Source organism: Nothobranchius furzeri, chromosome 16 (assembly GCF_043380555.1).
Source record: "Nothobranchius furzeri strain GRZ-AD chromosome 16, NfurGRZ-RIMD1, whole genome shotgun sequence".
Lineage (NCBI taxonomy): Eukaryota > Metazoa > Chordata > Actinopteri > Cyprinodontiformes > Nothobranchiidae > Nothobranchius > Nothobranchius furzeri.
In genome coordinates, this window is record NC_091756.1 from 20,612,683 (window position 1) to 20,635,228 (window position 22,546).

Consider the following 22,546-nt stretch of genomic DNA (forward strand, 5'->3'; position numbering starts at 1 on the left):
TAAGGATGCCCACCGGTACACTTGGTACCAGGGCAGCCTAGGTCACAGGTCGATGATAGATTTTGTAGTCGTATCATCTGACCTGCGGCCGTATGTTTTGGACACCCGAGTGAAGAGAGGGGCGGAGCTGTCAACTGATCACCACCTGGTGGTGAGTTGGATCAGATGGCAAGGGAACATGCCGCGTAGACCTGGCAGACCCAAACGCATAGTGAGGGTCTGCTGGGAACGCCTGGCAGAAGAACCTGTCAAGACGGTCTTCAACTCCCACCTCCGGCAGAGCTTTGACCACGTCCCGAGAGCAGTGGGGGACATTGAGTCCGAGTGGGCCTTGTTCCACTCTGCGATTGTCGAGGCGGCTGTTGCTAGCTGTGGTCGTAAGGTGGCCGGTGCCAGTCGTGGTGGCAACCCCCGTACCCGCTGGTGGACACCAGAGGTTCGGGGAGCCGTCAGGCTGAAGAAGGAGGCCTACAGGGCGTGGCTGGTCTGTGGGTCTCCGGAGGCAGCAGACAGGTACCGGATAGCCAAGCGGGGTGCAGCAGTGGCAGTTGCCGAGGCAAAATCTCGGGCGTGGGAGGAGTTTGGTGAGGCCATGGAGAAAGACTATCGATCGGCTCCAAAGAGGTTCTGGCAAACTGTCCGGCGCCTCAGGAGAGGAAGGCAGCAACTCGCTCACACTGTTTACAGTGGGGATGGGGAGCTGCTGACGTCAACTGAGGCTATAGTCGGACGGTGGAAGGAATACTTTGAGGAGCTCCTCAATCCCACCGATGCGCATTCCGAGGAGGAACCAGAGCTGGGAGGCCTGGGGATGGACTGTCCGATCTCGGGGGCAGAAGTTGCTGAGGTAGTCAAACAACTACACAGCGGCGGAGCCCCGGGGGCGGATGAGGTTCGTCCTGGGTATCTCAAGGCTATGGATGTTGTAGGGCTGTCATGGTTGACACGTCTCTACAACATTGCGTGGTCATCGGGGGCAGTTCCTAGGGAGTGGCAGACCGGGGTGGTGGTCCCCATCTTTAAGAAGGGTGACCTGAGGGTGTGTTCCAACTATAGGGGGATCACACTCCTCAGCCTCCCTGGAAAGGTCTACGCCAAGGTACTGGAGAGGAGGGTCCGATCGATAGTTGAATCTCAGATAGAGGAGGAGCAATGTGGTTTTCGTCCTGGCCGTGGAACTGTGGACCAGCTCTATACCCTTGCAAGGGTGATGGAGGGGGCATGGGAGTTTGCCCAACCAATCCACATGTGCTTTGTGGATTTGGAGAAGGCTTATGACCGTGTCCCCAGGGGCACCCTGTGGGGGACGCTCCAGGAGTATGGGGTGGGTGGCTTTCTGTTAAGGGCCATTCAGTCCCTTTACCAGAGGAGCGTGAGTTTGGTCCGCATAGCCGGTAGTAAGTCGGACCTGTTCCCAGTGAGGGTTGGACTCCGCCAGGGCTGCCCTTTGTCACCGGTTCTGTTCATCACTTTTATGGACAGAATTTCTAGACGCAGCCGTGGTGTGGAGTGTGTCGAGTTTGGTGGCAGGAGAATCTCGTCTCTGCTTTTTGCGGATGATGTGGTCCTCCTAGCTTCATCCAGCTCTGACCTTCAGCTCTTGCTGGGTAGGTTCGCGGCCGAATGTGAAGCGGCTGGGATGAGGATCAGCACCTCCAAATCTGAGACCATGGTTCTCGACCGGAAAAGGGTGGCTTGCCACCTCCGGGTCGGGGGAGAGGTCCTACCTCAAGTGGAGGAGTTTAAGTATCTCGGGGTCTTGTTCACGAGTGAGGGTAGGAGGGATCGGGAGATCGACAGGCGGATTGGTTCGGCGTCTGCAGTGATGCGGACGCTGAGCCGATCTGTCGTGGGGAAGAGGGAGCTGAGCCAGAAAGCCAGGCTCTCGATTTACCGGTCGATCTACGTCCCAATCCTCACCTATGGTCATGAGCTTTGGGTAATGACCGAAAGAACGAGATCGCGGATACAAGCGGCCGAAATGAGTTTCCTCCGTAGGGTGGCCGGGCTCAGCCTTAGAGATAGGGTGAGGAGCTCGGACATTCGGGAGGGACTCGGAGTAGAACCGCTGCTCCTCCGGATCGAAAGGAGCCAGTTGAGGTGGTTTGGGCATCTGGTCAGGATGCCTCCTGGACGCCTCCCCGGGGAGGTGTTTCGGGCATGTCCTGCCGGCAGAAGGCCCCCGGGTCGACCCAGGACACGTTGGAGAAGTTACATCTCCAATCTGGTCCGGGAACGCCTTGGGGTCCTGCCGGAGGAGCTGGTGGACAAGGCCGGGGAGAGGACGGCCTGGAGCTCCCTAGTTGGGATGCTGCCCCCGCGACCCGGACCCGGATAAGCGGAGGAAGACGACGACGACGACGACGACAATTTAAATAAGACTAACTTAAACACTGTGTACTGATGGAACTAAGGTGGAGTGAGACGTGAGATGAATGATGTATATGTGTGGAATGTTGTTATCAGAACCTCGTATCCGGAGAAGCATTTAGTTCTATTTTGTCTAGTCTTAGCCCTTAAGCTAGCTGCTATTGGAAGGGTGATCTCAGCATCAGCCAATCATGAAGAGCTTAAATGTACGCCCACCAATGGTGGGCACCCCTTGTGGGTATATAAGTGGAGCGACTCCACTGTTCGCCTTTGTTATCGCTTCAAGCCAAGCTTAAGCTCCGCCGGGTTGAGTACTTCATCCCCACCTCCGACGAGGAATTTCCAGTGGCTGACACGTACTCGCTGGACAAGGCCTTGCAGTTCTTCAACATCGGCCAGGAGCCAGCTGGCTCCAACCGAATGGATGATGACATTGACCGTGAGGAGTACGATGAGGCTGGCTGCCATAGCCCTTCTTCCCTCCTGGACAACACGGAGGTCGAAGAGCCTCCCTCAGCGGGTTCCTCTGCTCCAGTGCCTTCTCGCTCCTCCCTGCCAGCAGTTAGAGCACTGCTCCAGGAGCTACCTGCCATCATCTCCGCAACTGCGGTCCGCAAGGGGCTAGCCATGCCAGAACCGGCTCCGCCTGAAGCAGATGATTTAGTGGGAATTTTCGGGGCAAAACAAACACGCTGTCCAGACCCCATCTGGCCGCGCTTCCCCGCTGCCTTGAGCTGCTGGTCCGCCGCCTTCTCTGAGCCTGCTAAGCTCAAAGCGCCAATTTCCACATATGCGCCCATTACCAAAGTCGAGGGCTTCCCCGACCAGGGCTGCCCAACCGTTCCTCCACTGGAGCCGGATCTGGCCTCGCTGTTTGGCGCCAAGAACCACCTCGCTGGCCAGCGAGCAGTTCCCGCTTCTAAGCATGACCATCTGCTGGCGCGGCTCACCGATCGCGCACACCAGTGCACCTTCCAGGAAATAACATCGCCCTTCTTGCCTTTGGCATCTCCAAAATGGTGGAAGAGCTTGACGCTCCTGACAAGTCGAAAACTATCATTACCAAAACTGCTGATGCCATTCTTAATCTGTGCACTGCTGTACTCACTGGTTCTGCTCGCATTGCTGCCTGGCAGATCCTTATCCAGCGGGCCTTGTGGCTCAAGGCCTTTCCCTCCATTCCCGAACACTTGCACAGAGAGATGCTGGAAGGTCCCATCACCTCTGACTTTTTGTTTGGCCCCCATCTTAGGAGCGCCATCGAGAGGGCTAAGAAGACAGCTGAACTGTCAGCCACCGTGCAAGACTTGGTCCACCCCCAGTCCGCCTCTCACTCTGGCCGTTCCTCCAGAGGATGGGACGAACGGTGCTGAAACTTCAGATGCCCAGCTGCACCGCCCACCCCACGGAGCCGGCCTCCCGCTGAGGTGGAACCTCAGCGGGACCAGAGAGTTGGCAGCCAACGGTTTTGAAAGAGCCAGCAGACACCGTATTGGCCGTCACAAGAACCTCGCCGAAAGCAACCACGAAAATGACTCATTGGGGGGAATGTGTGTGTGTTTCTGATTATAATGTTAACTCTGTGAATGATTTTGGTTTTGAAATAAAACCCCAAAAACGTCACATTGAGAGCACAATCCTACAGTCCTCTGCAGAATCGTCTGCCGAATCCTCACATGTTCCCCACATCAAGCACTGCGACACACCTGCATGTTCATGCAGTCAATCATATTACACGCCTACAGCCAGCTGTAAGGTGTGCGCTCCATTTGCGCACCGGCCCTAGCTTCCTGCCACGCCCAACACATCCCGCTCCCCCCACAACCTAGGGTGGGACGGGATGTCATGGCGCTATTGCGACCATGCGCGGCTCCATCCGCTGGCACTTTGTCATCCCCATGCACGAGTCCGGCTCCCACTCATCCTTTATCTTTGGACACCAAGCTCCGCGGTACGGATCAGCCTCTTCCAACTGTTTCACATTCGCCCTTTCGAGCGCAGGCCTCCATGGGTCGCGACGGCGGTAAGGGCACGAACCCAGTCCTCAGATGTCGTTCACGTGACCTCGAACACGCGTCCGCTGTCAGAACGCGCGCAAGAATGGCGCCACCGTTGTCTCATGAGCAAATGGATATCGGACACTATTCATTACGGTCACACACTCCATTTTCAGTCCGCTCCTCCTCCCTTCAACGGGATCATGGAGACGACGTTCATGTCACAGGAACAATTTCAGGCCCTAGAGCTGGAGCTACGGGAACTTCTGTCCAAGGACGCCATTTTCCAAGTTCCTTGCTCTCGGGCTTCTACTCCCACTACTTCGTAGTACCGAAGAAGTCGGGAGGAATGAGACCAATTCTCGACCTTTCCCTGTTCAACTGCTCCATAGCAGTGATGCATTTCCGCATGTTAACAATGAGGCAAGTCCTAGAATACGTGCGCTCCGGGGACTGGTTCACGTCGATGGACCTGAAAGACGCATATTTCCACATCCCAGTAATTCCCAAACACCAGAAGTTCCTGCACTTTTCATTCAAGGGAGTTCAATACCAGTTCAGTCGTCTCCCTTTCGGCTACTCGCTAGCCCCACGTACCTTCTCCAAATGTCTGGAGACAGCTCTGCAGCCATTGTGCAAGGCAGGAATAAGGGTTTTATTTTACCTGGACGATCTGCTCCTTAAGCCAATGGCCCCACTAGTTCTGTTAGGACCAAGAGCCATCGGAGGCGCACAGTGGAGTTGCTCCATTTATATACCCACAGGGGTGCCCACCATTGGTGGGCGTACATTTAAGCTCTTCATGATTGGCTGATGCTGAGATCACCCTTCCAATAGCAGCTAGCTTAAGGGCTGCGACTAGACTCATAGAATCTGGGGTTACAATACGTAACCAACGTTCTGAGTGGGAGTGAATGTTTTGCTCTAAACTTTAGAGATTTATAACACACATGAGACGCCATCTGTCGGTCTACGTACCCAAGGGGAAGCCTCTGTTTAGATCCAGAATGTCGAGGTCCTCTTGGACCCTCCTTAGAACCGAAGCCAGTAGAAAAGCTGTGACGCCGACCAAACTAGTCTTGGAATGCTTCCAGGTCACGACAGGTTCATTGGCGTCAGCGAGACCCTGAAGGGGTTGTGAGGTTCAGCTTTTACTCTGAAGGAGCCGTTGCAGTCAGGTGTAACTTGCAACAGATTTCATCCAGCTTGTCTGAGGTTCTTTATGGCTGAAGAGGAAGTCCGGATGGCCTGTCCGAAACTTCTCTAGAATGCTTGAACTAAAGGAAAGGTGGCGTGGAATAGTTTTTATAATTGTCATAATTTGGTTTACTGGCGAATCAGAATTTGACATGCAAAAGAGGGTTTATACAAACACCACAGAAAACCACGCCTCGCGTCAGAAACTAAGGTTCTGATTGGATCAGATAAAAGGAAATGTGTCGTGTGACTTTAGCATTACGTGTCATCAGTGTCTAGTGCAAATGTCCAGGATTATAATTACCTGTAAAATACTACTGATCACAGGATTATAGTATCAAGTAATAACATTGTCATTTCACAGATTGATTGAACATTGGGCTCACATTATTATTGGCAATAACAAAGTTGGTTGATTATGTGTTTATCAAGAGAGTTCTTCGTCTTCGTCTTGAGCTGTAACAGAGGTGAAGCAGTTCAGATGAGCAGAGTGCATGAAAGACCTTGGCCACTATCTCATGTAAATTAGGCCTGTCAGAGACTTTATGTCTCTGCTCGAGCAGACGCAGCAGATCATTACCTTTAGGTCAAAAACAGGACATTCATGATGCTACAAATGTAATGAGAAACAAACAAACAAAACGTACATTCTGCCTTTTAGCCCTAACATCAATGTTACATACACATGCAATTATTCTTATTATAATCATATATTTCTTGTATTTATTTTATTTGAATTCAACATGAAGAAGCATACAGCAAAAGCTTTACTATTTCACTGTTCTTTTTGCCTCAAATTTCTGAGAATAAGTGATCAAAACTTCCATTTATTCTCTCATTATTTGTTCACTGTGCTTTAAGAGGCTCAGTGTGTACGCAGGTATCTGAAACCGCAGCACCTTGTCTGTGTTAAGAGCCTCCAATGTGTTTATCATGGACCTGTCTCTTCATACCAGACTCCGTGCCGAAACATGAAAAAATGACTCCGAAACAACAAAGACTTTGTCGAGTATCTCTGAACACGTTTAATTTACGAGTTTACAGCATTTTCTCCTCCGTGCTCACTCACGCTTGTTTGGGTGGTTCGGGCACGCTCCACACACGCGCCGGATCTGAGTTAAAGTGCCACCTCCGTTTGATTGACAGCAACAGGCAGATTTCTCCCCAGTTTCTTCTATAAGATTGAAACTCGAAAAATAAAAAACTGTCAACAATGCGGGACATGAGTCTCAATTTGCGAGACACATGAAAAGTTATGAAAATGCGGGACATCTTGTCACCCTAGCTCCGAGCTTGATGGCAGCGTGGACTGATATTATCTGAATTATGTGACCCATGTCAGCCTTACTTTGCATTTATAAATATAGTAATAATAGCTGCAAAATTACAGATAGGGAACAATCTTTAGAAGCTGTTAAATTATTTAATTAGCTTACTCACCTCAAATTGGGCCCAAAATATCCGTTATGAGGAAGCAGCAGTCGGCAGGATCTAGCTAATCACTGGAACGACTTGGACAAATTTTTGATTGTCCGATTCCTGTCTGAGGGAGTCAGTCAGTCAGTCATCTTTAGCCTCTTCTAACATTCTAGTTTCACTTAACTGCTTGGCAATTTCCCCATAGCCCTTATAAGCCTTGTGAAGGTCTACAATAGTCTCTGGTGTCTTTTCACAGCTCTTTGGTCTTGCCCGTGGCAAAGTTGGGAGTCTGACTGTTAGGGCTGGGGGTAAACGATTATTTTTAAAACGATTATTCTGACGATTATTTTATCGAATAGTCAACTATTCTAATGACTATTTAGACAATTAATCTAATGATTATTTTTCTATTGCACAGTTAATAAAAACCAAAAAATCTCTAATAAATTCCTCAAAATATTTGATAAATTGTTACTGTAAGAGAATAAACACTACAGGCCTTCCATTTTGTATAACACTGTTTTTACTGTGTTGGTTGGTTATGTTCTGGTGACGTGTAGAACTTGGGAGTGCAGGCTGCTGCCTGAGAGGTGGTTGGAGACGGAGTGTCTCCATGCTGCTTTGTTTTGGTCACTTATGTGCGTGAGGCGAGTGGTGTTACGACCCTTCCTGGGGAGTTTGGCTCGTGTGCAAAAAGGAAGGGACAACACGGGATTTAAAAGTTAAAATGATGATCAGGTTTATTTACAACTACAAAAAAACATAAATCTTTCCATCCACAGGTTGGGAATAATAAAACTAATTCTGCCTGTGGGGAATTAAAACAAAAGTACAAATAAGTAGGGATGTCCCACTGGGCAAAGATTACAGGGTTCTGGATCAAAATAAGAATATTCAAAGGTCCAACTCTAAACTGGGTGGTTAAACCAAACTCAGGTGATATCTTAAACGAAACCAAAAACCCACAACACTCTAAATGTAATAAAAGGGAGATCTACGCCACAAAAAAAGATGAACTCTAAACCAAAACGTAACAGCTTATCCAAACGCAAGAAGCTGTTAGCGAAAATGCTAACAGTAGCTTTACCAACGTTAAGTTCAAGTTACCAAGTATAAATGAACCAAAAACACCCAGCAGCAAACAGACCAGCACGGAGGAGAGACTGTTACCACCAAAACAGCTCTCCTAATGTCTGAAAGAAGCTCCCTTATGAAGGGAGAAACGCTCCCGGTGATGTTCTACATCTGCGGTAGAGACGGAGCAGCGCATCTGACCCCGGAAGTTGTTGTCCATTGCCGGGAGACGAAGGCGGGCAAAACAGGAAAGGAATCTAGTAGTGGACGGACATTGTTCCGGGTCTTCGGTATTTGGCGGAGATGTTAGTGAAGGTGGAGAAGAGGGCGAACTAGAGGAAAAACATGCAGATTCCTCCTCTATTTACAAACTCCTGTGGATGCAACAAGTGGGCGCGGTGCGTCGACTACCGGATCTGACGTCGACAAATTTTTAGAATCGAGCCGTCGACGTAATCGAGGCGTCGCTACAGCCCTACTGACTGTGGAGTCAAGCTCAGACAGGTGCCACTAACTTAGATTAATAAATGGATTAGAGGCGGATTAAGGCAGAGTAATATCTGAGAGCCAGAATATTTGCTGATTGCCAGGTGGTCAAATACTTATGTGCAGCAGTGCAATAAAAATACATTTTTTAAAATTGGGATTTCCTGACTGTCTTTCACAGTGAGAACGCACATAAAATTTGAATTTCAGACCGTTCCATGATTTTTAAGCGGAAGAACTTGCCAAATCGCAGTGTTCAAAGACTTATGTTCCTTACTGTATGTTAGTGCTGACACATGTATGGAGAGCTAACACTGGTGTTTAAGAAGAACTAATAAATATAAATAGGTTTTTCATTTACCAAAGTCTTTTTCCAGAATCACAGCCCCAGATGCATCAAGGGTATCTGTAGCTTTTCCGAGTTCCCCTACAGCAATGTATTTCTGCAAGACATAGGAAAATCATCACATTCAATATCTTTGTACTTTTGCAACAGCTTCGACATTTATCCAGTTTAGTTTCAATCAATCAAAGATACTTTATTAATCCCAGAGGGAAATTAGAGTTTCAGTACACATAATTTAGAGATCAGACATACATGGGCAAGACACATGACAAGAATTGGTGACTGTGGTCATTCGTAACCCTGAGTCACGCTACCTTAATAAAGATAGGAGGGTTACATGAGGATTGGTTCAGGTGGAGGGGAAAAAAGGCACTTCTGAGTTACCCTCCACTGGGAGGGCAGCTTTGCTCTGCAAAAAAAAATAAACACCTCAAACATATATGCAACAGACTTCAGATTAGAGCTGAAACGATTCCTCGAGTACCTCGAATAATTCGAGTACAAAAAATCCTCGAGTCAAATTCTCTGCCTCGAGGATTCGTTTAATTCATATTTAATTAATTCATGGCTTTGCAATCGCCCGGGGTCATGTTTCACCCGGACCGAAATAAGTGACGCACATGCCCACTGGACTGAATGCACACGCGAGTAGCGAATATAACTTAACTTTCTCTTAAGCCATGGCGGACAACTTGAACCCCGGTGGAGTGCGAAAAAGACAGAAAATGTCAAAGGTGTGGGACCATTTTTCACGTCGTAAGGTGGAAAACGTAGTCCAGTGTAAATACAGTAAAATGGATTTAGCCTAGCACAACACCACATCCTCCGTGCTGCAGCACCTGTAAATGTCACTTCTGCAAGCGGACTCGGAGCCTCTACAAGATAATGCATTTTAGCCTGTTTTTCTATATATTCTGCGGACTCTGCGACTTTTTCGTTTGTAGCACTCAGTTTCAGCTCACACCTTACATCTGGTAGCAACACGTCGGACTTAAAATGTGCTAAAAATAGCAGTTTTTACACAACACGTCAGACTTTTTATTGTGTTATTGATGTCTGTTGTCCCTCGGGGTTTCTGCAGGAGGACACGGGTATTTATGAGTGGCGAAGGAAAACGAAAGAAAGTAAATACATGTTTTGTGATCAGTATAATTTGACAAAACCACAGCAAACATGCTTTTGGCAATCCTTGTTAGTGTGAGAAAAAAAGTGTAGAAACAGCCGGCGAGCTGTTTGCGCCGTGAGCGGTTCTGGTTCTGTTTGGGCCGCAGCCGCTCGCAGCGTTATCCTCCTAGTTTTTGTCTGGCTTGCAGGCTAGTAGATTCTCACACGAGGGGAAAATCGGCTCAGGTTGTGTACTTATTTTTTGCACAGGCATTTGTTTACTGTGAAGTAAAGTTGAAGTGCTGAAGTTATGCAAACTAATTTTGAATAAAACTTGAATAACTGGCAATTGCTTGCTCATTTTAAGAGGTCTTTCATAATTATAACATGCTATTTGATATCAAATCAAATCACTTTTATTTTCACGTCACATGTGCAGGTACACTGGTACAGTACATGCGAGTGAAATTCTTGTGTGCGAGCTTCACAGCAATAGAGTTGTGCAAAAATACAGTAATGTAAAAACAAGTAAAATATAAAAATGGCTAATCTAAGTATACAAATGAATAAAGTAAACAATAAGATAAGAGATATAAAATGTACAGAGGTTGGTATGTGCAAAACAGTGGCATTAATGTACAGTATGGAGCGTGTAATGTTGGAACTTGGTGGAGCTCGTGACGAGGCAGCCATACTCGGCGCCATCTTGGCTCATCAATATATGATATAAAGGTTTACAAACACAAAAGGGTAATTTATTAGAGTACTCGATTAATCGAAAAAAAGATTCGATAGAGTACTCGATTACAAAAATATTTGATAGCTGCAGCCCTACTTCAGATAACACAAGTGTCCACTAGGTGGGGTGTTGGGTTGGGACTATCCCCACCTCAGTTCCTGCAGCCACGATAAGCAGCGCATGTCACCTTAATGTGGATAGGGGGAGGAGCATTGAGGGTTAGGGTTGCAGTGACCCTGGAGCGATTCAGCGGCCTTCCCGCAGTCCCGCCCAGGCTGGGAAAGGAGACAGAGTTGAGTTGCCATAGCGACAGCACATTCCACATTTCATCTGAGGGGGGAGTTTTCGTTGGAGCCTTGCAAGCTCAAGGGCGCCAGATTCTGATTAGAAATTGTTTTGGGGCCAGACAGAGACAATTTCCTCTCTGTCTTACAGTTTGTTGGTCCTCAACCTCTCAAAATCCCAATAATGGACGTTAATCTATCCCAATCCGTGCTGATTCGTCCACTCTATCCTTGACGGCATCCATCTTTTGTGCCAATGAATGAATCTCGGCCAAAGTTCCTGTAGGCCAGGTAGCCTCCAATGCTGATCAGCAGGAAACCTGACACCAGCACCACGAATATCCACACATCTTCAGAGTCCTTCACAGACAGCTGAGATAAAAAAAATCAAGTTCCCCTGTTTCCAGGAGTCCATGATGTGTCCAACTGGGTCTGTCCCAGAGGGGCATCCGGGAGCCCCTTCTCTGTTCTCATCATTGAAAAAACTTTTTATCATTCGCATTGAGTGACCAACTGACGAGATCCATTTTAGTGATTTCAGTTTCCAGTTTCCAGAAAAAATGCAGAAGCAGCCGTGCACCCAGCACACAGAGACAGACAAAGGCCTTGAGGATAAGATATGGAGGAGAGGAGGAAAAAAGCGTCTGCACCCTCCGAGAGCTGGAAGAGAGGACTGTCAACAACCTAAATCTCCTCCAGCACTGAGTTTTGCTGGGGGGTCAGTGAGGGTTTTGACGTCGCTAGGAGGAATGCAGATCCACGAACTCAAGCCCTGTAGTGGAGAGATTTGGTGAGACAAGTTTGTTGTTTGTTTGTTTGTCTTTGTGGTAAATGGTAAATGGCCTGTATTTGATATAGCGCCTTCTAGAGTCCTGGAACCCCCCAAGGCGCTTTACAACACAATCAGTCATTCACCCATTCACACACACATTCACACACTGGTGGGGATGAGCTACAATGTAGCCACAGCTGCCCTGGGGCGCACTGACAGAGGCGAGGCTGCCGAGCACTGGCGCCACCGGTCCCTCCGACCACCACCAGCAGGCAACGTGGGTGAAGTGTCTTGCCCAAGGACACAACGACAGCGACAGACTGAGCGGGTCTCGAACCTGCGACCTTCCGATTGCAAGGCGAGCACTTAACTCCTGTGCCACCGTCGCCCCAAGTGGTACCAAGAGAAAATCCTAGGTGACCAGAGATAACAAAGTGGTGTCGTCTGCCGTGAATAGGATGGTTTTGACGGGTTCTTTTGAATGCTGTCCGTATTTGGCTTGGTTTTCTGCATTTTAGCTGAAATTAGAAATCCAACTCTGGCGTAAGAAATGAGGTAGACCGGTGTGGTAACTATGAGATTAAGTGGTGACGTCCGCCTTGAATAGGATGGGTTGACAGATTAATGCTGTCTGAGTTTGGCCTGGTTTTAAGTGTTTTGCTGGAGAAATAGAAACATGCTCTAATTATCTGTGTTGTTGGTTGTTTGTCTTAGATGTTATCTGCTTTAACTGTTGTTCGAATGGATGAGTGTGTGTCTAGACTTGCTTATTCTTGTAGAAAGAAAGATATGGCAAATCATTTGCACCAGTCTCAAATTCGGTGGTCAGAATTTTAAACAGGGTGGCTGATAAGCCGTAAATTGAGACTCTGACCTCATGCTGAAGAAAAGACGGTGTGGTATCTATATGGGGGAATAAGAACTCACAAAATACCTTTTGAGTAAATATTGTACTTTTATGGACATCTAAATCCAGGAAATGTGGAAATGATCTGAGAATTATCAGAGGATTGATGGAAAACATGATTTTGATAACCGCTGACGTGTTACAAATGTACTATGCACAGAGCGGTGGAGAGAAAGGAAGGGTTGAAGACATGAAACAGAGAGAGCATAGCCAGGCTCAAAAAACCCAAACAACAGCTGCTGTGCTCTGAGCTAATAAGGTCTTATCAATTGAGGCCTGAAGGTAAATTAAACTAGAACATAAAGATGAAAAATTAACTCCTTGATGCAAAATGGTCATTACAGTGGACAGGTTCTCCAGATTGTAATTTACTTATTCGGTTTTTTGCTATTAAGCGCAGCTGTTGAAGACTTTATTGCATTTGAGCCCCTCTATGTGGACTTCAGTAAGTCCAGCCAACATATTTCATGTTCAGAATACATGCTATCCACTGTGGTGGACATGCAGTAAATTATTTGCAAATCATTAAATGTGAATAAAATATTCGTTGAAATTTGTTTCATTCACACCTGAAGATGAATGAAACACATTGTTAAATAATCATGGTTTAATATTTCATAACTCATGCATCAAAGGGTTAAGCACTGACCAAATATTTAATTCCTGGTATCTGGTGACTAATATAATTTGAAATATAAACTGTGTCACTTTTAGTGGCTGAAAGGGTTTTAGTGGAACCCCTCGATTTGAGAAATTGGCTGTTTATCAGTACTTGGTAGTAAAAGAGAGCCCAATAAGCTAAGTATGTAGGTTTTTAATCAAAACTTCTTGGGCTGAGAGATTGACTGTGTGTTCAACAGTAAACCCAGACCAACAAAACTAGTGACTATTGTCAAATTGCATTTTATCTCCTTATTTTTGTTTTTTAAATCTTTGTCTCTGACATTTTAAAATCAAGACAAGGGAATTTCAGCAAATGACAATCCAGCCCGTGCAACAACAGATCTGGTATGCAGTACCTGTTGAATTCAAAAACTGCATTTTGAACACTCTAAAAAATATCGGTTGTCATGAACTGAATCTCCTGGTGTCTGTCAAATGTAGGAACTTGTTCAGATCTCCGATTAGCAGACATTGTGATCAGAACAAGGGGAGAAATTGTCTGGAAGTAAAATTAAAATGAGACAGCAGATTAAAGCTGTTGTAGGGAATTTGCATTTAAAAAGTTTTAATTGTTTTAATTCTTCCCAGATTGGGAACTTTGAATTGCTTTGGCACAGAATTTCACACTCCTTCGTGTCTGGGTTGAATAGCAAGGTCGTATCAGAAAACATACATATCCTAACAGACCTTAACAGCCATGTGATTCTTAAGCACAAATCAGGAAAGTCTTCAAAATACAATTCCTGAACGAAAAAAACCAAAACGAAAGAGTAAATCCGAGTTAATGCTTTAATTTAAATATAGGTTTTGCACACTTTGAAAGTTAGAATAAAGTTGCTGGACAGGTTGATTTGAGGTCTTCTGTTCTCTTTGGAATGTAAACATCAGGCCCATGTTTTGGAACCGGTTGAGATTAGGTCAATGTAAACACAGCTGCTCCACCTTGTACGCTTTAGAATTGGAGAAATGAAACTGTTCTGCCTGAAACATTTAAATGGTGGTACATTTAAATCAATTAATGAGTAGACTTATTGCTGAACACATCAAATAGTAAATTTTTGTCAATGACCAAATATTTGATTAATTGATGGGGCATTCAGTATGATCTTGACTACATTTCATAACTCAGATTTCAGAAAACATGATAATGTCTAACAAAATCTTTGTTACACACCTAAATTTATTTTATAAATGGGATTTAGATGATGAATGTTCATTTGGCTTTACTGAGTGATTCAGCCATTTCTTACTATCTATATGGAATTTAAATGCTGTTTTTTTCCCGTGACTGAGTGAGATTAGGCCATTTCTCAGTGCCATGCCAAACCTCATTGTTTCCTTACCATAACCCAAACAAAGGAGACTGCTCGAGTCTGCTAGGCTGCATTGATATATCCACACACACAGAGTGTGGCCTGACACTTCTCCGAGTAAGATAGTTAGCTGATTCCTCTTGATAATCTGCTAACTATCTGACGCTTGTGCGTCTGTTGAATACCAAATAAACGATCATGAGAGTAAACAAAAATAATATTAAGCAGAGTGTAACCCCTGTTAGGAGATTAAGCAAACAGAATTGAAATGTCAAATTTAGGAGAGATGATAAATGTTTTGTTTTTTTAACCTAAATGACCTTATCATTAGGACATAAGGGATTAAAATATGATGTCCTAAACTTTCAAAAGTACTGATTGTACCTTTTTAAATGATCATCTAGGAATGACCTGGTTTGCTCCCTCGAGCAGATTCTTAAATAGTATCATTAATCAATATCATTAGAGATTATCCAATATCATCAGAAACATTATCTATTGAAGATAGATGGATTTCTAGGTTACCATGTTTTTTTTATCCATTATGTTGTTATCATACAACATTAGATATCTTAGAGGTTAAGGGCTATTACTCGAACCATGGGTCAAGTCCATTTATAACCTTGAAACTTTCCTAACAAATGAGTCTTCTAAACAAATCTCCCTATTTATGACTTAAGTTACCTAAACCTTGATTTAGTGTTCATGACTTCAGTAGCGTTGATTTATGATCAGTTACTTCTATATGTGGTATATTGTGGGCGACGGTGGCACAGGAGTTAAGTGCTCGCCCCTTAATCGGAAGGTTGCAGGTTCGAGCCCCACTCAGTCTGTCGCTGTCGTTTTGCCCAAGGACACGACACTTAACTCACGTTGCCTGCTGGTGGTGGTCGGAGGGACCGGTGGTGCCTGTGCTCGGCAGCCTCGCCTCTGTCAGTGCGCCCCAGGGCAGCTGTGGCTACATCATAGCTCATCCCCACCAGTGTGTGAATGACTGATTGTGTTGTAAAGCGCCTTGGGGGGTTCCAGGACTCTAGAAGGTGCTAGATCAAATACAGGCCAAATACAGGCCATATGAGGATGTTAAAGTATCTGTATAGTTGAAGAATCTAGTTCTTTAAAGTTATGTAAAATATCTCTACCTTGTGTTAGTCAATCTATCTCGATTCTCAATTAACTGTTTATGTAATTAAATATTGAACTCCTTCCTAGTTGGTTAATTAACATTTTCTCGGTCTTTATTCTGCCTCTGCTGTCAGCTCTCACTTCTTATCTCCATTTTTACCCGACAAGAGGGCAGACCTTGCCCGTGGCTATTGTTTTGTTTTTATTATTTGCTAGACAAGCATTATAAGATGACACTTGTCCTACATGACCTTTAGATGTGATCAGTAACATGATGATCTAACAAATATTCTTTGATGGTCAAGTTATTTTGAGAATGACCTGATTACATGTCCGTCTAGTAATTTTTAATCCTGTCAGCCATTTATTTCTTGCTGTTTTGTGAATATAAATACTTTCGTTGTTCATTATCACACTTAGGTTATATTCCTCTGCTTGACCTTTAATCTAATTAGCGCCCGTCCTCAGCACAGCTCGTTTCCCGTAGTATAACCATTTTAGACAAATTATATTTTTACAAATTACAAATTAGATCTTTTCCTTTCCTGAAATGATTATCATCTCCTTAAACACTTTTAGGGTTGTGTGTATCCAGGAACACCATCAGTTGTTGTTTTTTTGAACATCCACTGTCTCTATGTGACAATGAGTTTTATTTTCCTTAGATAAATCTGCAGTCCAATTTTACTTACGGAGTTTTAATTTAGCAGTATTTATCTCATGTTGACAAATTGTACGCATTATTTGAGTGACATTATTGGGTGACATTGTACATTGTTGATGTACTCTGAAGCAACCTTACCTTACTGAATCTATGTGAAGTTGAAATATTTTTATAACTAGGACTGGTTTCGTTGTTAGTTAACTCCAGTGTTAGAAGCAAAGAGATAAAATTAAAAAGTCACTTGGTCTTGGGACATATTCCCTGATTTAGCTCTGATGATGTGAATATACAGTGGGGCAAACAAGTATTTAGTCAGCCACCGATTGTGCAAGTTCTCCCACTTAAAATGATGACAGAGGTCAGTAATTTACATCATAGCTACACTTCAAATGTGAGAGACAGAATGAGAAAAAAAAATCCATGAATGCACATGGCAGGATTTTTAAAGAATTTATTTGTAAATCAGGGTAGAAAATAAGTATTTGGTCACTTCAAACAAGGAAAATCTCTGGCTCTCACAGACCTGTAATGTCTTCTTTAAGAAGCTTTTCTGTCCTCCACTCGTTACCTGTATTAATGGCACCTGTTTGAAACACATTATCTGTATAAAAGACACCTGTCCACAGCCTCAAACAGTCAGACTCCAAACTCCACTATGGCCAAGACCAAAGAGCTTTCGAAGGACACCAGGAAAAGAATTGTAGACCTGCACCAGACTGGGAAGAGTGAATCTACAATAGGCAAGCAGCTTGGTGTGAAAAAATCAACTGTGGGAGCAATTATCAGAAAATGGAAGACATACAAGACCACTGATAATCTCCCTCGATCTGGGGCTCCACGCAAGATCTCATCCCGTGGGGTCAAAATGATCATGAGAACGGTGAGCAAGAATCCCAGAACCACACGGGGGGACCTGGTGAATGACCTGCAGAGAGCTGGGACCACAGTAACAAAGGTCACCATCAGTAACACACTACAACGGCAGGGAATCAAATCCTGCAGTGCCAGACGTGTTCCGCTGCTGAAGCCAGTGCATGTCCAGGCCCGTCTGAAGTTTGCCAGAGAGCACATGGATGATACAGCAGAGGATTGGGAGAATGTCATGTGGTCAGATGAAACCAAAGTAGAACTTTTTGGTATAAACTCAACTCGTCGTGTTTGGAGGAAGAATAATACTGAGTTGCATCCCAAGAACACCATACCTACTGTGACGCATGGGGGTGGGAACATCATGCTTTGGGGCTGTTTTTCTGCTAAGAGGACAGGACGACTGATCCGTGTTAAGGACAGAATGAATGGGGCCATGTATCGTCAGATTCTGAGCCAAAACCTCCTTCCATCAGTGAGAGCTTTGAAGGTGAAACATGGCTGGATCTTCCAACACCACAATGATCCCAAACACACCGCCCGGGCAACAAAGGAGTGGCTCCGTAAGAAGCATTTGAAAGTCCTGGAGTGGCCTAGCCAGTCTCCAGACCTCAACCCCATAAAAAATCTGTGGAGGGAGTTGAAAGTCTGTATTGCTCGGCGACAGCCCCAAAACATCACTGCTCTCGAGAAGATCTGCATGGAGGAATGGGCCAAAATACCAGCTACTGTGTGTGCAAAGCTGGTAAAGACCTATAGTAATCGTTTGACCTCTGTTATTGCCAACAAAGGTTATGTTACAAAGTACTGAGTTGAATTTTTGTTATTGACCAAATACTTATTTTCCACCGATTTACAAATAAATTCTTTAAAAATCCTGCCATGTGAATTCATGGATTTTTTTTTTCACATTCTGTCTCTCACAGTTGAAGTGTACCTATGATGTAAATTTCAGACCTCTGTCATCATTTTAAGTGCACAATCGGTGGCTGACTAAATACTTTTTTGCCCCACTGTAGGTGAAAGTTTCTGGCACAATGAGAGCAAACAGAGTCTATGACATTATTATTTTGTGATATGAGCTTGGGGATGCTGACGATGTCCCCTTTTTTCCCAGATGGGTTGATTCTTTTTGAATTCATTAGATTACAATCTTCTGCAACTGCTCTTCTACAGAGATTTCTGTTAATTCTAGGTGATGTAAATCACTTTTTTGTGTTTATTTTCAATTTTCTTTACACAGATTATGGCTTTTTTGTTAGTTTTATTTTGCTTGTTTTATGCACACTGTGCTGGAAGACTGACCCCTGCGATGGGTATTTTTAGCTTTAAGAGGAAACATGTTATGTGAGGTCCCAACTTTTGCATCGGGTTGGCGCAATGCTTGCCGGTATCGGACCTGTTTTGTTTATGTTTTGCTCTGGTAAGCCATGAATTACCTCATGTCTCAAGAGAAGGGACAGCTGATAACGATTTTCATACACACATGCACTCACCTGTGTGCCTCTGTTATAAGATAAGTAAATAGAACACATTTGTGAATGAGGTAATGGCTGGATATTTGAGTCCTTGAATTTGAGCTGATACAACCCTTGTTAGTAAAACTGTGGATGAAATAACTAGAGTCCAAAGTGACAGAGAAAAGACTTTGAATATTGGATGGTGAGAATTTTTGCTGAAAACGAGTCAAAATCAACAGTGATCTCCCAGAATTTTCTTGTGCTTTTCGCCCACAGGAAATTGGGTTCTGATGAAGGTGCTGAAGCAAGGCAATTGGGGCAGCCAGAGAAGGTCCATTCGAAGTACTCTTCATCCCTCCCACTGCTGTGAACATTGCTGAGAGGCCATCTTGGATTCATCTATCCCACTGCAAGCTCATCGACGTCAACTAACTGCTTTTAGAAGCACAACAAAGTCAGGCTTCAAAGGGGTGGGCCACCACTAGGGTGCCACGTCTCAAAACCAGTGAAGATGGAGGTCTGCTTCAAGATCATTAGTTTCACCACATTGTTGATGTTGGTGGTCACACTCATGGCCCTGCATTTGGGCCGCCTCTCAGCACCTGATGGAATGACTGGGACAGCAGCATCTGAGGGGGTACTAGAACTGGAACTAAAACGACGGACTGGGGCTCCTCCCTGACCGCACACCTACATGAAACAAAGTGACCTGCGTCCACCTCGGCTTGAGACCCCCTGGACGCAACTATGACAGGACACAGCGAAGAAGAGATGCTGGAAAATCAAAACTGCTTCAATCACCTGCACTTAATCTCCAACCTGGTTTCAAGGTCAAATGATCAGAAGGATTTTCAGGGACAAAATTAGCTCCCTGACAATTGGACAACCACCTCAACATGCCAGTGGGACCCTGACGTCTTCCTATTGGGAAGTTGAACTGTGCGCTCTCACATCCCGAACTCCATTCTTGCACTCCGGACCTGGACTTCAAGGTACTCATCAATGTGAGACTGAAACCATCCTGATCAACTGAAGAGGAGTCTGACCTTCCAAACTATTTTCCAACCGAGACTCCCAGACCACGGACAAGCCCTTGATGAAGAACGATTGCTTTGCCTCAGTTTCTGTCATTGCTAGAGCTGCATAAATTAATATTACACATTCACTCAGAGTCGTCTGCAACTTGAAGCTTTAAATTAAATCCACTTGATGTTTCAATAAACTCTACTGATGTTTTCTGTATATTATATGGTTTTGCTAACCCTTCCCAACCTCTTTATAGGGACTGCTATAAATTGTAGAGCTGTTGCATTACAGCAAATTCACTTAAAAATGAAATAGCTTTTCTTAAGTTTATGTTGTTAATTTAACGGATTCCCATTATCTCACTTGTATCTTCGTTAACTGCTGTTTAATGTAATTGCCAGTCGTGTTTGCCTTATCATGTTTTATTATTTTATTAGTTCTTTTTTACAGAAGACATCACTGATATTCTGGGAAGAGAGAAGTTTGTTTCCTGCTTAGTCGGGTTGCCAGCAATATGTCACCCAGTGCTTAATTTGAGCCGGATCTTGCTGGAACAAGATCCGGGAACCATCTTATTTTGAAAGGACCATTCCGGCAACTGTCTTCTAGGATCCAGCAACTCACGCGACAAACTTGTGCTAAACGCAGGATTCGAATTACTGGTGAGCTAGGGAGCTCCTGGAAGCCCTCAACACACCCAGGGAAAGCCTGACAAAAGATCCTGGTTCTACTTATATTACATTATTCATGTGGGCTCTCTGGGGATTATTTTGAGCGGAGAGGCGCAGAGCTCTGATCGTTGACATGCTCCAGAGAGATGAGTCCTGAGCACGGCCACAGTAACATTATCAAAGTGTCGCCACCTCAAAAACAAATTTAACACGCGATCGTTTATGTCAGCTCATATCCTTTCATGCTTTCTGTCTTGTATTTGTGTCTGATGTGTTTCGCTGCAGCGGAGCATATCACCTGTTTCGTCCACTGGTGACCGCCTCACCGGTGCAGTCAACGCGCGGCGCGCACTCAGCTATATCTGCGGTCAGTAGATCTTTTTGAACTGCAGTTTAAAGGTAACTCATGAGGTGAAAAATATGAAGCCAGGTAGCAGTTTTTCTTTAGGTTTGAGAGGAGATTGTTGAGGGTCATGAGAAATTGCTGCAGTAATTTCTCCAAAAGACTGTGCCAAAATTGCTCTGAAGAGCATATTTACACATCAGCGCCAGCTACAACTTCATTTCCCATGATTCCTTGAGCCGGAAGCAATATGATGACGTCACCGCCGAACCTCGGAAACAAGTTCTGCGCATGTGCGGGAGCCACAAGGAGTTTTCCGCCAGCCGCTGAAGCTATAAATTATAACGAAACAAAACCTAACTCCGTCTTTTGTTCAGTCAACTGGCTTGAAGACGCTCGTTGCTGTCGCTCCGATCAACGTGAGCACGCGGGAGGCCTGGCTGCTGAAGTGGATCGAACACCGAACCGCTGAAAAGCAGTGGAAACCCATCAGTTCTGCTCTCCTGATGCCCAGCTCCAGCTGATGTGTGAGGGATCGTTCGCTGCTACGACTTCGGACGTGTAAGGACACAGAACCGCTGGAAAGCAACGGAACCATCATCTAATCAGCGCGAAGAGCAAAGGGACGCCTTGGTTCGCTAACGCAAGAGTTTGGTTTTTATTTTATTTTTCTCTCTTCTTCTTTCTCGTCTCTTTTAGACCAAAATAAGCGATCAAACCGCGGATCGTTTTAAAGTAGAACCGGTTTTCTCTTTCGTACCAAAATACGCCATTGGACAATTGAAGTAAGCTCCGTTTCTTTATTGTTAATATCTGGGTTGTGTCTGTCAGCTGTGGCCAGGCTGACCGGCTCTGTTAGATATTTTCATTCGCCTTTGATTGGGTTGTTTTTCTTGAGCCTAGTGAAGAAAATTAGCATTTGAAGTGTTTAAGTTACTATGCATGAAACTTGCCACATTACTGAAATGTTAAGTTTTACTGTGATTGAGTTAAAAGTAAGAGCTAAACTTTTTGTGTGTCTGTATCTGAGAGAGGAAAAGTCGCAGCTTACAGCTCACATTCCTCCAGCATCACATCACTGCTACACACACACACACACACACACACACACACACACACACACACACACACACACACACACACACACACACACGTTTGTTTTCAGTTTTTAAGAGGACACACGACTAAAACACACCCATCCATTGGGGTCTCCTTGTTTTACGGTATAATTTCATTGTTGTTATTCATTTGATAAAATCAGTTGGTTGATATTGATTGATTAATGCTTCAGAAGGAGCTGAAGTGAATATATTAGTTAATAAATCTATAGCCAATTAAGAATTTTGTCTCAAGTGAATCTGTTTGTGTGATATGAATTATTCAACTGCAGCTCGTTAGGATTCACGGAACGTTTAGACGAGACTGACAAGAAGTTTTGGATTCATTTCCCTTTCTAATTAGAAGGGGTGGTGCCCCGTAGATATCTCCGGATATCCTAATTAATTAATAAATCGGTAAATATTTCAATATTTACGAATTTTTTGAAGAATCCAAAAAGTAAGTAAAAGCTTACAAATTATTCGTTGACGTAAAACCCCAACAAGATGCAGGAAGATAAACACAGGACAGGACAGAAAAATAGTCAAATAAAAACAAGTTAGTTTTTGTACCTGGTGGTTGCAACAAACAAACACCATTGAAGGTAATCAGAAGAGAGGA

At 44.7% G+C, this 22,546-nt stretch overlaps 1 protein-coding gene across 1 annotated transcript in view; it reads right to left on the reverse strand.

Moving 5' to 3' along the window:
* trub1 (TruB pseudouridine (psi) synthase family member 1) overlaps window positions 1–22,546 on the reverse strand; it is a 67,943-nt gene that overhangs the window by 26,062 nt on the left and 19,335 nt on the right. The window contains exon 4 of the mRNA XM_054735184.2: window positions 8,905–8,986. Within this exon, the coding sequence (XP_054591159.1) occupies window positions 8,905–8,986 (82 nt within the window). The remainder of the gene's footprint in view (window positions 1–8,904; window positions 8,987–22,546) is intronic.